The sequence below is a fragment of the Alosa alosa genome, chromosome 16 (assembly GCF_017589495.1).
Source record: "Alosa alosa isolate M-15738 ecotype Scorff River chromosome 16, AALO_Geno_1.1, whole genome shotgun sequence".
In the NCBI taxonomy this organism is placed as follows: Eukaryota; Metazoa; Chordata; class Actinopteri; order Clupeiformes; family Clupeidae; genus Alosa; species Alosa alosa.
The window spans coordinates 23,421,178-23,436,027 of record NC_063204.1 but is presented as its reverse complement, the minus strand read 5'-3'; the positions used below and the strand labels follow the sequence as shown (position 1 = coordinate 23,436,027).

The window sequence follows — 14,850 nt, the reverse complement described above, 5'->3', positions numbered from 1 at the left end:
GCTACAGTAGCATAATACAGACAGAGAATCACTGACATGACAAAATAAATAATGTTTTACAAGTTTTATCAAACATATGTGTTTTCTATTTTGTAATGTAATAACCCTATTTTACATCTCTGTTTTCATATCTTATCACCAGTGGCACATTTCCATAATAGGAAAATGGGTCATGTGTGCCTCCAACAAGAGCTGTCACTGTGCTAGATTTTTGTGCTTTGGAGATTGTCATTTTCATCAGTGATGGTCTACTGTAATTCTGGAAAATGAACTAAAATCAAGATTGACAAAAGCAAATGGTTAACAATGAAAGTAATGAATATCACTAATTCCTGTAAGGTGCATCTGACTTGCAAAGTGAAGAATTGAGTAGCTGGCTAAACAGATGAGTTTTCAGGTATGATAGCAGTGCATTATGTCCCCGCTGTAAGTGAAAATGGCACATTTTGCCGGAGGGCAAAACAGCGGTGATCAAGGTCATTTGTAATTAGTTGGAGCTTGTTTTTGGCCGCTTTGGAACAAACCAATTTCCACTGAACCCACTTTTACCCCCTCTCAATCTGTTAGGCTCCAGTTTTAATGAAAGAGCTTATTCAAGACCCATGACTTTATGTTCATAATTGATAGGAAAGGTCTGAGGTTCAAATATCCCATTAAAAGTTTTCATCAGAGAGGAAAATATCACTTTTCTACACTTTTTTGAAGGGACAATGAACTATTTAAGGACCATCAGGACTCTTTATTAAGCTGATTATGTTATTTTAAATAAGACATTATCAAAATGAGGCCTTATTAGGGAGTTGCTGTTCCTGTTTGACTTCAGGTACACCAAGATTGGATATGCTGGTAACACAGAGCCACAGTTTATAATGCCATCATGTGAGTACAATTACATTTTAAATCAAATTGCTGGAGGCAAATACTGTATCTTCTGTTGGATGATGTTGCTACATTGTAGATTGGCTTCAATGCAGAAACATTCAAGCAATAGAATAATTAATGTTTTTCAGGGTCCCATTTAGTGTGCATATTTGATTTTAGCTTTTACTTGTATGACTGTATTGAGGTTCTCTAAACACATTCATGAATGTAGAGCATTCTCTGCACTTGTCTGATGGAGCTCAATCTCTGCACTTGTCTAGAGCATATCAATCATCTGGTACTGTTAAGTAGCCTATTGGTCTTTTCTATATTTACATGAATTAAAGACTATCTATCTATCGGTATTCAAGTCAGAATTCAACTCTTTTTTTTTTAAGCGTAATTAATGCGCAATCATACAGACTTCACCTTCAGTGAGAGAGATACAGTACATGTGGTGAATAAAATGCCAAGTTGTTCACCTTCAATTTGATACCAGTGAGCTCTTTTGAACCCAGCTTTCAATTAAACCTGGCCTGGGGGAGAAGCTAATTAAAAGACAACTGAGTTCTACATCATTGCCGTGGCCAGGTTACCTTGAGCGTGTTCGCAGATATCCAAAATTCTGCGCTCGCTTTGTTTATGGAAAGAATCGTCTAGCTTGGTTTTTCGTCACAATTTCAGATGGTGTCAGCTTTTTTTACCTCTAGTATGACCTTGAGTATGATGGCCTCAGTGACAGTCCGTTTTTGCTCAACAAATAGAAGGCATCAACATGAGATTGACTGTGGCGTATTCCATAGCAGTATTGTTGTGGTGTTTCCTCAGGCATAGCGATCAGGGAGACAGCCAGTGTTGGAGACCAGGCCCAGAGAAGGCTGATGAAAGGTGTGGATGACCTGGACTTCTTCATCGGAGATGAGGCTATAGACAAGCCCAACTATGCAACCAAGGTGTTGTGTGTTTAAAAACTGTATTTTGGAACCACAGTTTGGAACTGTATCTTTGATAATGTTTGGGATGATGTTTATGGGAAGTTGCTGCCTGTCCTCACCTACTTAGATGTATTTGTGTGGTACAAACCACTGGAGAGTACTGTAAATAGTTCATTGTTTGACTCAAACTGTATCATCAATGCACCATCAACAGTGCATGTTTTACACTTGATTATTGATTTCTAGCCAGGACAAAACACGCACATGCCATTATTACTCATTTAGCCATATATATTTATTTTTTACCTGCCTTTGTCTTTTTGTCTTTTTCTTTCTTTCTTTAATTTATTTTTGTCTTTTTTCTTGATCTCCCTGTCTTTCTCTTTGAGATAATTTTTTTTTTTTATCAGAGCACAGGGTCATATTCAGTCTCTCTCAGCCATTTTCTCACTTGCTGTTCCTCTGTCTCCAAAAGTGGCCAATCAGGCACGGTATCGTTGAGGACTGGGATCTGATGGAAAAGTTCATGGAGCAAATTATCTTCAAGTACCTGCGGGCTGAACCTGAAGATCACAATTTCTTAATGGTGAGGGGAATCAGACAGAGCTAAGGGTGTGCTCTGCTCCATGTCAGGTCAATTATGGTTGTGTGTATTTTTGCTGTATCTTACTAAAGTACTTCATCATTAAGCTTTTGGGTTTTACTTCATCAACACAGTTATTTAGCATTACAGAGAGACAGGAATGTAAGACATGTGAACAATGTAGAACGCTTCTGAATGGAACATCAATGTAGCACTTGACAATGCTTCAGTAATATAAGCATTGATTTTGATCTGCAGTGTCTATGCTTTGTCTATCCTAAAAGAAGCAGGACTTACCGGTACTTCATTATGCATTGATAAATTGAATGCATTCTCAAGCAAATATGTCTGTTAAGGGTATTTGGTGTTTTCAGCTCATCTGGCTAAATAAATCCTTAAACTCAACTCAGTCAAGTTATGTCTATGGGATAATAACACAGTATAATTATTTTACCTTAAAATAACAGCTTCAAACTAATTTGAATGACACACTGATTTACACTAAAGAAAACTATATCCAGAGTCTCTGATATTGCCAATGCGTGTCTGGAACAGTACACTATGTAATATTGTTATCACGGAGCATGACTCTTTTAGTTGGTTTTTAGACAAATTGGGTACCCCCTTAGAGTGAAATGGGTACCTACAGTAGTACATTGAAAATGAATGAAAAGGGCAATTCCTACAGCATGTTACTTTTAACAAACCTGTTGCAGTTGCACTGACCAAACCTGAGAGTTTAACCTCAAACCCTGCGTTGGATGCATGTGTGTCTCTCTCAGACAGAGCCTCCTCTGAACACCCCTGAGAACAGAGAGTATTTGGCAGAGATAATGTTTGAGACCTTCAATGTGCCCGGATTGTACATTGCAGTGCAGGTACGTTTCTCATAAAGAGTGTTGGGAGGAATCAATAAAGAAAAGCCTTGGTCTTAAAACCACTCAGGGAAATAGACTTTAATTCAGTTTTATGCAATAAAGCATGTTTATGTCGTAAAATTTGCTCATGAAAGCTTTTCAGGCCATAAAGCCCTGATGACTCAAATTCCAAAAAGCTGCTGAAAAAGTTCGAAAACTTAAGTGAATTAAATGTAGTTTGATACATTCAAGATTTTATTGCGTACCCATTTTTTTAAATATCTGATTTTATTTTTGTTGGCGGTGTTTTTTATTTTTTCAGGCAGTGCTTGCCCTGGCGGCCTCTTGGACATCACGCCAGGTCGGAGAGCGGACGCTGACGGGCATAGTGATTGACAGCGGAGATGGAGTAACTCATGCCATCCCAGTGGTGAGCTCAATGCCCTTCACTGCCACTGAATTCGTTATTTGTTATGACTAACACTAACACATTATGAATACGAGAGTCTAAACACTGAGCTGGGTGTGTTACTGTTTCTTACTGTAGTACTGGGCAGTGACGACACTTACCTCACCAATGGAGCCAGTCTTCATTTGCCTCCCCCCCAGACATGCTCCTTAATTTACTCTGGCTGGTTGTGAGAGAATTTCAGCTGAATTTGGAGGGAATAATAGTTTGATTGTGTCCAGAATGTGAGCTGCCCAGTGATGAACATTGTGAGATTGAGGCTTGCCCACCCCTCTCTTATATCAGGATGACCGCAAGAAGAACGACTAGGCAACTCAAAACTAAAGTGAAGCGGGTGCGAGTTTTATTTACAGTGCAGTAGTAGTGATTAACAAAAGAGAAAACAAAAACTGAGGATAAACGGAAGGGCTCACAATCTACCAGAGAGCTGTGATTGGACAGACACTAAACCAATCAGAAAATGGCATTACAAAAACCTTTAAAAACATACATTTAGAAGTACATACAAATTACCACAATATCCCCAGAAAATAGCTTTTAAAAAGTAGAAAACATACATCCCACATTTACTCAGTATGCATGAAATAAAGCTACAAAACAATACTTACCCACATATTATGTCACCATGACAATCAAAGTTCGCTCCACTGAACCGGACAGTGGTTAAGAACATTGGTTCCGCAAGGGCTCCGGTTTCCCCACGGACCATTCCGATGGAACACCCAATGGCAGCGGTGAGTGAGAAATATTTGTTTGTAGTGCGGTGAACTATTGTGTTGCGAGTGGAATATGGGACGAGACAACTGGTACCTGCGCTGCTCGCAGTGATGGTAAGTACATGTTTTAACTGAAAAATGTGTGCGTTTGTGACGTGTGCATTTTCGCGATAGCCGCGCTAAAAGGCAAAAGTTTGAATAAGGTCCACCACGTCATCCAGATAGGCCTCTGCCTAACCGCCCGTGCCCTCCAGGACACGGTCCATCAGCCTCTGGAAGGTTGCTGGCGCACCCTGCAAGCCAAAGGGCATGGTGGTGAACTGGTACAGCCCCAGCGGAGTACGAAAGGCTGTGTACTGCTTTGCCTCCTCCGCCAGGGGCACCTGCCAATACCCCCTGCAAAGGGTCCAGCGTGGTGATGTAGGACGCCCTCCCAAGCCCCTCGATCAGGTCCTCCAGCCTGATCATTGGGTAGGCATCAAAGGTGGACTGTGCGTTCAACTGCCTGAAGTCAATGCAGAAGCGTATGCTCCCGTCCTTCTTCAGGACCAGCACAACTGGACTGCTCCAGCTGATGCTGGACCTCTCGATCACGCCCAGCTGCTTCATCACCTCCAGGTCCTCCTGCAGAGCGGGAAGCAGACGCTCTGGGATGCGGTACATGCGTTGCCGCACTGGAGTAGTGTCCTTCAGCAGCGGGTCGTGTTCCACCAGCTGCGTCCGTCCCGGCTGCTCAGAAAACAGGCCAGGAGGAATGATGGCCTTCAATTCCTGCGCCTGCTGAGCCGTCAAGTGGGAAATCTCAGGGTCAGTTGGTGAAACTGCTGACGGGAAGAACTGCTCTGGTGGCTCTACATCACCCTGCACGTCCTGCACCATCAGCTGCTGGCTGGGCACTTCTTTACGGTCCCGCCACTCCTTGAGCAGGTTTACGTGGAGCGCCTGCTTGGTCTTTCGACGCCCCGGCATCTCCAGCTCATACGTCACAGGCCCCAGCTGACGTGTCACCCGGTATGGTCCTTGCCACCGGGCCAGCAGCTTGTTCTCGGTGGTCGGCAGCAACAGCAGGAGCTGCTGCCCAGGCGCGAAGCTCCTCTGCCTCGCCCTCTGGTCATACCACCGAGCCTGGGTCTGCTGGGCCTTTGTCATGTTGTCCTCCACGATGGTCGACATCTCCTCCATCTTCTGTCGCATCTTCAAGACATATTAGAGCACACTGTCCTGCTCCTGGGGTTTCGGGGTCACCCAGGTGTCGCGCAGAAGATCCAGTGGGCCCCGGACCTGACACCCATACAGGAGCTCGAATGGGGAGAAACCAGTGGATGCCTGTGGTACCTCCCTCTAGGCAAACAGGAGGTATGGCAACCACTGGTCCCAGTCTTTGCCATTGTCTGCCACAAACTTCTTGAGCATGGCCTTCAGGGTCTGGTTATACCGCTCCACCAGCCCATCAGTCTGGGGATGGTAGGGAGTGGTCCTTATCCCCTTAATCCCCAGTAAACTGTAAACTTGCCTCAATGTTTTTGACAGAAATGTGGTACCTTGGTCAGTGAGGATTTCGTGTGGTATGCCTACCCTGGAGATCAGTTGGAGAAGTGCACGTGCAACTGAACCTGCTGTGATTTTGGATAGTGGGAATGCTTCGGGGTAGTGTGTTGCATAGTCACACATTACAAGGATAAATCTGTGACCTGAGCGTGTTCTCTCAAGGGGTCCCACTATATCCATCCCTAACCTCTGAAAGGGAACACCAATGATGGGTAGTGGATGCAAAGGGGAAGGTTTAGCTTTGTGTTTACTGGTCAGTTGACAGATGGAGCATGAACGACAGTAACGTAGGACATCAGTGTACATGCCTGGCCAGTGAAAACACTGCGCTATCCTCTCCAGTGTCTTAACAGTGCCCAGGTGTCCTGCCCATGGTATGTCATGCCCCAAACACAGCATCTTATCTCTGAGACATTTTGGGACAACAATCTGCTCAACAGCGGCATCTTCTGGTTGGTGGTACAGCAAGTCATCTTTGACAAAATAAAACTCTCCATTAAGATTAGCAGACTCTCCTGTCTTAACACCATCAATCTCAGTAACCTTAGAGAAAGCATTTTTCAATGACTCATCACTTTTCTGTAAGTCACTTAAATTACTCGGTGGCTTCCACACATCTTTCAAATCACCATCTGGCTTTGGTAGTTGGCTTACAGATTTCTCTGTTGTCCCCTGCATTTTAGCAAGCCTGCGTGTCTTAGGCGTCTTATATACTGCAGGGAGGTCAATATCCAGGTCAATGTCAGTCTGACTGTATGGCAACATATCACACACAGCCTTCGTTGCTTCATCATCTGCTGACTGCTTAGCCTGCGCTCTGGTCACCACCATGCTGACTGGCTGGCTGGCTGCACAAGCTCAGGCAAAATCAAAACATCCTGCCCCAACCCTACAGGATAGCGTAGCCCACTCACAATGCCTGCTCTCAACAAAAAAGCTTGCCCCCGAACTTCGAGTCTAATGTCAGCAACTGGGTACACATGTTCATCTCCATTAACACAACATACTCTCAGCTGCCCTTTCCCCAAATCCTCTGATGTGTCTACGAGGTGTGGCTGGACTAGAGTGTGTGTGCTACCAGTGTCTAGGAGTGCATGTGTAGATATGTCATTCACAGTTACAGGTACTGTTTGTACTCTGGACAATGCATTGTCAGCTCCCTCTTCGGGTCTTAGCACACTACAAAAGCCGGACCCATGAGCTTTCCTTACTGGGCAATCTCGGGCAATGTGACCGGGTTTACTGCAGTGGTGACATAACACATGTGGTCTTGGTGGTGTAGGTGCTGGGTGTCTAGGTGGCGGGGTGTAGGGACGTGTAGGTGGCCTTGGTGGTGTGGTGTAGGGTGAAGTGTAGGTGTGTTGTGGTGCTCTGACCAGTCCTAACCCCCTAGGACCAACTCCCCCACCAGGAACACCAGACTTACCGTCCGCGGCTGGCCTGTTGAAGTTCTGGTTGCGGAACGTCTTTGGTCCAGGTCGAGCTGCCAGGAACGCCTCCAACAGTTCTGCCGCCTTCTGGCCTGTGGCTGCGTTGTGCTCTTTGACCCAGACCCGGATGTCAGGAGCTAGGGTGCGCAGATACTGCTCCAGGATGAAGATCTCTCCTATCTGCTCCACCGTCTTCTCTGCTGGTATCACCCACTTCCTGTAGAGGTCCCTCAGGCGGTCGTACAGCTCACGTGGGGTCTCTTCTGCTCTCACGTCTGGATCCCGGAACCTTTGTCGGTAAGTCTCCATTAATTTCATATTTCGCCAGGATAGGCGTCTTCACTTGGTCATGCTCCATGCCGTTTTGCATGTCCATTGCCACGTACGCTGCTCGGGCTCTACCTGTAAGATACGGCACCAGGTGAACGGCCCAATCAGCTCTCGGCCATCTGTAGGCCATGGCGAGTCTCTCAAATGTCATCAGGTATTGTTCGATGTCATCCCCCTCTTCGAGCTTTGGCACTGCAGCCCTTGTCCAGGAAACTGGAGTCATCACGGCTGGGCCAGATGCCGGGGGTGGCACTGCTTGCTGTGCTGGAGGCCATCTAGGAGCTGCCACAGGAGACTCTGGGGCTGCTGGTACTGGCACTGGAACTGGAACTGGACCTTCTGATGCTGGCGCTGGTTCTGCTGCTGCGGCTGCTGCTGCCGCCGCCGCCGCCGCTGCTGCTGCTGCCGCCGCCGCCGCTGCTTGGAAGCCTGGGGGTGGCGCTACCAGGTTGCGCGGTGCTCCATCCTGCGGTGAATCTCTGGCGCCGTCATCACCTGGTTGCCTTCGCCACTCTGCTGGACTCCGCCGTTCCCTCTCCAGCTCATCGTGGACATTGTTCAGCTGGATCTGCACACTGCGCCATCGCCTTTCTTGCTTGAGGGCCTCCTGCTGCTGGTCTTGAATGGACTGCTGAAGGAGATTGAAGAGCACGCCCATGTCCAGCGTCTGTGGAACTGCCGTCGCTCCACCCTTGGCACCTTCTGTCTGCTCAGCAGCATCTGGATGCTCCTCTTCCTCCTCAGCTGTGTGTCCCTCCGTGGCGCCTTGGGGTAGACGCCGATATGGTGGAGTGGAATATGGTACCTGCGCTGCTCACATCGATGGTAAGTACATGTTTTAACTGAGAAATGTGTGCGTTTGTGACGTGTGCATTTTCGCGATAGCCGTAGTGATGGCGAGATGAAGCTTCTTGAACCCTTGAAGCTTTCCAGCCAAATGTGTTGAAAAGTGGTTCATTTCTCGAGGCTTCGAATGCACCCTAGGACACCTACTGGTCAATAAAAATACAACACATAACTAGACTGCATTTCCGGCGGGAACTGCGAAAGTGTGCTTGCCCTGGTCCGGTCACCAACGTGAGCAGACAGTGACATACGCTATGCTGAACCTGGCTTGATCCAAGCATTGTAACAGTGCCTTTCAGTGTTGGAGCAGTGGCAATACCTCAAAAGCTCTATTCAACTATTGCCTTGCGGGGTGAATGCGGTTCGTTGGATTTTACCTGTGGCCTGCCTTCGAATTTAGCTTCTATGACAAATCAAATCAATAACATAAAACAACAGCAGTGATTGGCTGCAAAAATAAATAATGTCACGCGTCTTGCACCTCTCAAACTGGGCAGGTAACCTAGAGAAAAATTAGAAATTATGAAATATGACTAAGGCATTAAAATGCTGCTTGTTTGTCAGGATACTTTTTCACTGATTTATTTTAAAAATATGAGCTATGAGTTTATATATTCCATCCCCTAATTCTGTTTTTACTGGTTTATTTGACAAATAATCTATATGGATTTGCTCTATAAAGACCTTATGTCTGTTTGGGATTGTTTTGAGAGCCTATTGATGTATCTCAGAATAAAGGAATGTCCACAACATTAGTGATGTTTTTTTTGTGTGTGTGAATGTATTTTACTTAACTCATTGAATGTAGCTGGATACTCATGGACTCATGTCTCTAATAGCCACAATAGGAGTAATTTTAGCAACACCGTATTTTGTGTGGCCCATAACGACCCAGTGGATCATGAAAACGTGCCAAAATTCACATTCTTTGCTTGTTGTTGGTACATTAATCCCATTCAGATTGCCACTTATCTGTGATGTAAGAGTTCAGTATAGGTTTAAGGTCTGGGGCAGGGATTTGACATTCTGTGACTTCTTCATTGAGGGCTTGCTTAGCAGCACTGTCCGCTTTCTCATTTCCCCTCAGACCAACATGGCCTGGGACCCAGCAAAAAACTACACTCAAGTTCTGGTTCTTTAGACGTTCTAGTTGATCAAGCTCAGCTTTGGTTGTACTTTTTGCGTGATATTAAAGCCTACTGGAAAGATTTTAATTGCAATTTAATTAAATGCAATTTACTTTTACGATTAATTAAAATTAATTTATCCCTCTCACCCATAGTTTTCTATTTATTTACAAATGTACATAGGCCTACTGTAATTACATTTATACGTAGTTATTCTACTGATCTTCATACTATTCATCCTGCACATAGACTTATTCTTACTACTCTTATAATGTTGTTTCTGCACTACAATGACACTGTTTCCACACTGCACATAGCTGTATGTTATGTACATATCTGTTATATATTTGTCATATTGAATATCCATATTTATTCTGTTTTATTATATTCTGTTAATACACTGCATATATCTATATTATTATTTCTACTATTATAATGTTACTGCTACATCTACATACATTATTCTACTTATTGTATGAGATAACTGCTAATACACTGCACATATTTATATTTAATTCATATTACTCTAAACCACCTTCTGTAAATCAACTGTATACTACTGTCTACATTGCACTATATTTCTTGACCTGTCTCTGTATATTTCATCACCTTTCTATACTTTGCATCACATTGCATGCATACTGTAGCTACATGAATAATCACAGCTAAGATCCTTGGTTGCTATGAAGGCCAGTCGTTCTAAATAGATGGTTGCTATGGCCAAAGGCCAGTTATCTCTGCCGTTGTCAAGCGGGCATATCCTAACCTTATCTTATTTGAAACATCTCTATTTTACTTAGCCTACTTCCATACAGTGAGTCCCATTAAGAAGTGGCCACTTCATTCGCGCTTACCGTGATTCACGCAGCAACATAATTAAATTGATCTGTCATCATATGCCAATGGCAACGTTTGCAAAGAGGAGAATCTTTTAATTTGATTTACAATGAAACGTTACATTTAATGTACATGTAAACAATGAGTAGACTAGTTTTGGTTGTTGTTGGTGGTGTTACTGCATCCCTTAGTTATGCCTACAATGCAAAATTGTTCCCTCATGATTGTTAGCTCCTGCAGATGCATTTCAAAACATCGCAACATGAAATGCCACCACAAAACATTGTTTGTGAATCGGTCTTATTAGGAGTCCTCGCTTAAGCTGTCACAGACTCAGGCGTTACTTTTAGGGCTAAAATGCTCCCTGAATTACTCTTAGTAAAAAAAAATAGGAGTCCTAAAGTTACGAGTGACGAAGTTACGAGTACAAGCATCTCATATCAGATGACCGTGACATTACGCTAAGCAACATAAATCCCATAACGTTACAGCAACATCTCCTCCCTATGACATAGCTAGCTAGCTTCTAACCACACAAGACACATTTATGTGGACCACTACAACATGACTCATTATGTCTGTAACTCTATAAAACACTTACTTTCATAAAGGACGCACACCATCCAGCACATACACATGGAAACCGATATTTTAGGTACTTGGCCACAAACTCAAAACGTGTCTCTCTGAAGCTCTGTTCTAGAATCTTTGCTCTGAACGCTGCGTTGCTAGGCAACATCAAATAAACGAAATGAGAGTCTTTTCAAGGTATTAAAAGTGTAGGCCCTACGTGTGATTACGAATGGATGTGTGTGGTTTGCAATTAGAATAAACAAGAAATAACATTTCCAATAATTTCCCATGATAAATGACATAATATTTGCACCTTCCTTACTTGTGAATAGGGTTGGGTATCGTTTGGGTTTTATCCGATGCGGTGCTAAATTGATACTTTTAAAACGGTGCCGGTGCCTGAACCGGTACTTTGTTTTTAAAATGTTTTAAATTAAAATGGTCTTTTTTATTAATAAGACAAATTTGAACATGAAATTGAACTGTTATATTCAATTTACTATCAATATCTCATTGCTCCTACGAATAATACATTGAAAGATTAATATCATGCCATTATGTTGTTTAACACCGTGAAATAAAGTTTTCACCTTACAACTTTGCTGATAACATTTCAAATAAATGTCAGTTAGCGCATTAGCAAGGATATTGTGTAATGTATAGGCTAGCCTACTGTTGATGTTGTTTCATAGCCTTTTGCTTGTGTGTAGTTAGGCCCACTGCTAGATTTTTACAGGAGCTCGCGATATCGCTTTAAAGTAAGCTACTTGGGCTCACGCAAGCTGTCAAACACTGTCCACTCGCCTATGTGGTGCACCCCTCTGGTTTATACATCCAGTTTAGCTAACTGTATCTGGATGTGTAGCTATCAGAGCCTGACGTTAGAGATGGCGCATGACATGCAGTGATGCCTTGTATACATTTTTTTTTTTTTTTTAAAAAACGCTATTTAAGCACCGAAATGAGGCACCGAAATCCACGTTGTTATTCGATGCAGTTACTACCGTTTGTGTCGGCACCGGTGCCATATTAGAACCGTGTTTCGGTGCCCAACCCTACTTGTGAAGCTCACACCGTATTTCAAGTACACTAGTGAAATGTAATACTACGTTGCCACCTAGCATTCAGATGTAGGCTATTTAACATTAATGTGACATTGCTTGCTTATTCTTTCGTCAACTCCATGCTTTTAGGAAAACAATCTTTTTATCATAGTTCCCTCTTCAATGAGCGATTACCAGCTCGTTTTTGTAACAGAGATAGCTGTTTATTGTCCCTAGGTTTACAGAAACACCTATTCATATTAATACGTAGCCTATGGAGTGCTGCCGACCACTGTTCCAGAATGCCTTGCATGTCTTTACAACAAAACAACACTGTAAAACCTAAATGCCCGTAAACATATGCATTTGCATACTTGTAACATTTTTAATAATACTCTCCCATCATGATATTTAACAATAATGAAAAATTTAATTTGAATACCGTCAGTGTAAAAAATAACTGTACTACGTCAGCAATAAATAGCTAATGTTCTCTTTACCATTTCAGTTCGTAAGTCCATACTATCCCATGGCAGAGCAAGGATTTCATGATTGGGCAAGGTTGCTCGGAGACATTGTAGCTGCCCAGAGACATTGTGCATACTTGGAAGGCATTGTGATAGAAGTGCAAGTGCAAATGTGAAAGGTGATAGTTACCAAATACCTATGGGTGGTTTGCCAAATGCTGGAAGCTTTTGGAATATTTCTTTTTTTTTTTAGCTTATGCACCTTCACATTGGAGTCCCCAGGTCATATAGAAAATTTGGCATCGATATGTGACAGTGTTCCTGAGATATGGACGACTTCCTGTTTCGGAGCTTCGCCGCCGATTTCGTTTGGCTGTGACGGGCAGGAGGCTGTGATCCTTCTGGTAACTTTTGTGAGGCTTGCTCCAAGGATAATGTACGTCAAGTTTCGCGGCGTTCGGACCAAATTTGTGACCTGTGAAAATGTAGTTTCGCTTTCTGTTCAATCCAATATGGCGGACGAACGACACACCCACCTGACGTCATCTTCGCGAGCAACTTACACCGTTACTGACCGGACGTTTTAAAGTTGGAACGGTGTCTCTATCTCAAAGGACCTAGGCGCTAGAGCTGACAAAAAATTAGGGAGACGGGAAAAATAAAACTTAAGAAGAACAATAAGTGTGCTGCTTTGCAAGCACACTTAAAAATTCCACACACAAGAGCAATACAAAAAGCGCCATTTGGTCTGCAAATGTTTGATACATTCATAAGTACAGGCATTGGGGAATACAACCGATTCCCATGTTGAAATATTTCCTCTCTTTGTAGCCTAACAATTAAAGTAGTAGCTATAGGCGATCTCTGAAAGGCATAAAAAATCGAGACAAGGATCGAACCCAAGTTGCAAGATCCCTAACCTAACGCCTTGCCCAGTGTCCCAAAGAGTGACTTCATTGTAGTGAAATATTTTCTCTTTTTGTAACAAATGAAGTAGAAGGTGATCCGCGAGAATATAATAATCTCGAGGAAGGATTGAACCCAGGACGCGCGATTTCTAGTCCAACGTCTTACCCAGTGTCCTATCCTACAATCAGCCTTCTTCCAGAGAAAAAATCTATATTAAATTGTAGGCTGACGTTGGGTAAAATGACACAGAAGAGAGCAAAGTGCTTTTGTAACTGAGTATGTTTGAAGAACAGAGGGCAGTGAAAGTGCTTTGGTAACTGGGTAGTATTTTAAATGAACAGAGAGCAGTGAAATATAATCCTGACAATAGCCAGATGAATGTCGTTCCGCTTAGCTCCGCCTAGCTTCACTCACATCCATCTGGGACCTCTTCCATTGAGAGTGATTTCTGCAACCGACTTTATGGTTCAGCCAATCAGGACGCAGGGCGGGAGTTTCATAGATGTGACATAGCGTAGAAGCGACTGTGAGACTGTTATCAGCGTCACGGGTTGGCTTCGATGTGAGTGGTTGAAGTAGCACGTCAATAGGTGACGGACAAGTGGCTTATTCAATCAGATGCAAGCATTTTTTGATTAGGCCCAGCCTTCTGAAGCAACACTTCAATGGATCGGTTCCAGATGGATGAGTGGAGCTAGGCGGAGCGAAATTCATCTGGCTATTGTCAGGTTAGTGAAATATAGGCCTACAACCAACCAACGAATGACAACTACCCGCGAGTAGGCTACGTATTCGAGTATGGGGCATCTTAGTCGAAGCGTCCTGCCTAAAGTAAACCACAACTCGAAGCAGTGGAGCCAAACGAGGCCTCGAACGTCACGCCTGACGTCAAATTACCAATACAACTCAAGCCTCGATACGGGGCTTTCCTGGGAATGGCTTGACGTTCTCGACACGCTTCGGAGCCTCGGTATCAACCGTAACATCACTAGATAGCCCCACTAAAAGGCAAAAGTTTGAATAAGGTGTGTAGGAGATGCTCAGGTGTCTGGGTCTATGTGTGTGTGCGAGTGCGCTTGCGTGTCAATGGGAGTGTCTGTGCGTGTCGGGAGGTGTGTGTGAGTGTAGAAAGGATGTGTCGCTGGCGTTTTGGTGAAAAATGTGACTACCACACATCTTCATTTTTCACAAACATGCAAAGAACTGTGACTATATGCTTTGCATTTGCATCTCAATGCAAATCCCTATGAGGAAGTCGCTCGTGCTACAAAAGGGGGTTTACTATTAGTCGACTAATGGTGGAATCTGTGATGTTCTAC

The 14,850-nt window shown here is 43.7% G+C and overlaps 1 protein-coding gene across 1 annotated transcript in view; it reads left to right on the top strand.

Annotated features, from left to right (window-relative positions):
* actr3b (actin related protein 3B) overlaps positions 1 to 14,850 on the top strand; it is a 28,963-nt gene that overhangs the window by 453 nt on the left and 13,660 nt on the right. The window contains exons 3-7 of the mRNA XM_048266703.1: positions 824 to 879; positions 1,690 to 1,814; positions 2,272 to 2,382; positions 3,162 to 3,257; positions 3,559 to 3,666. Coding sequence (XP_048122660.1) covers positions 824 to 879; positions 1,690 to 1,814; positions 2,272 to 2,382; positions 3,162 to 3,257; positions 3,559 to 3,666 — 496 coding nt within the window. The remainder of the gene's footprint in view (positions 1 to 823; positions 880 to 1,689; positions 1,815 to 2,271; positions 2,383 to 3,161; positions 3,258 to 3,558; positions 3,667 to 14,850) is intronic.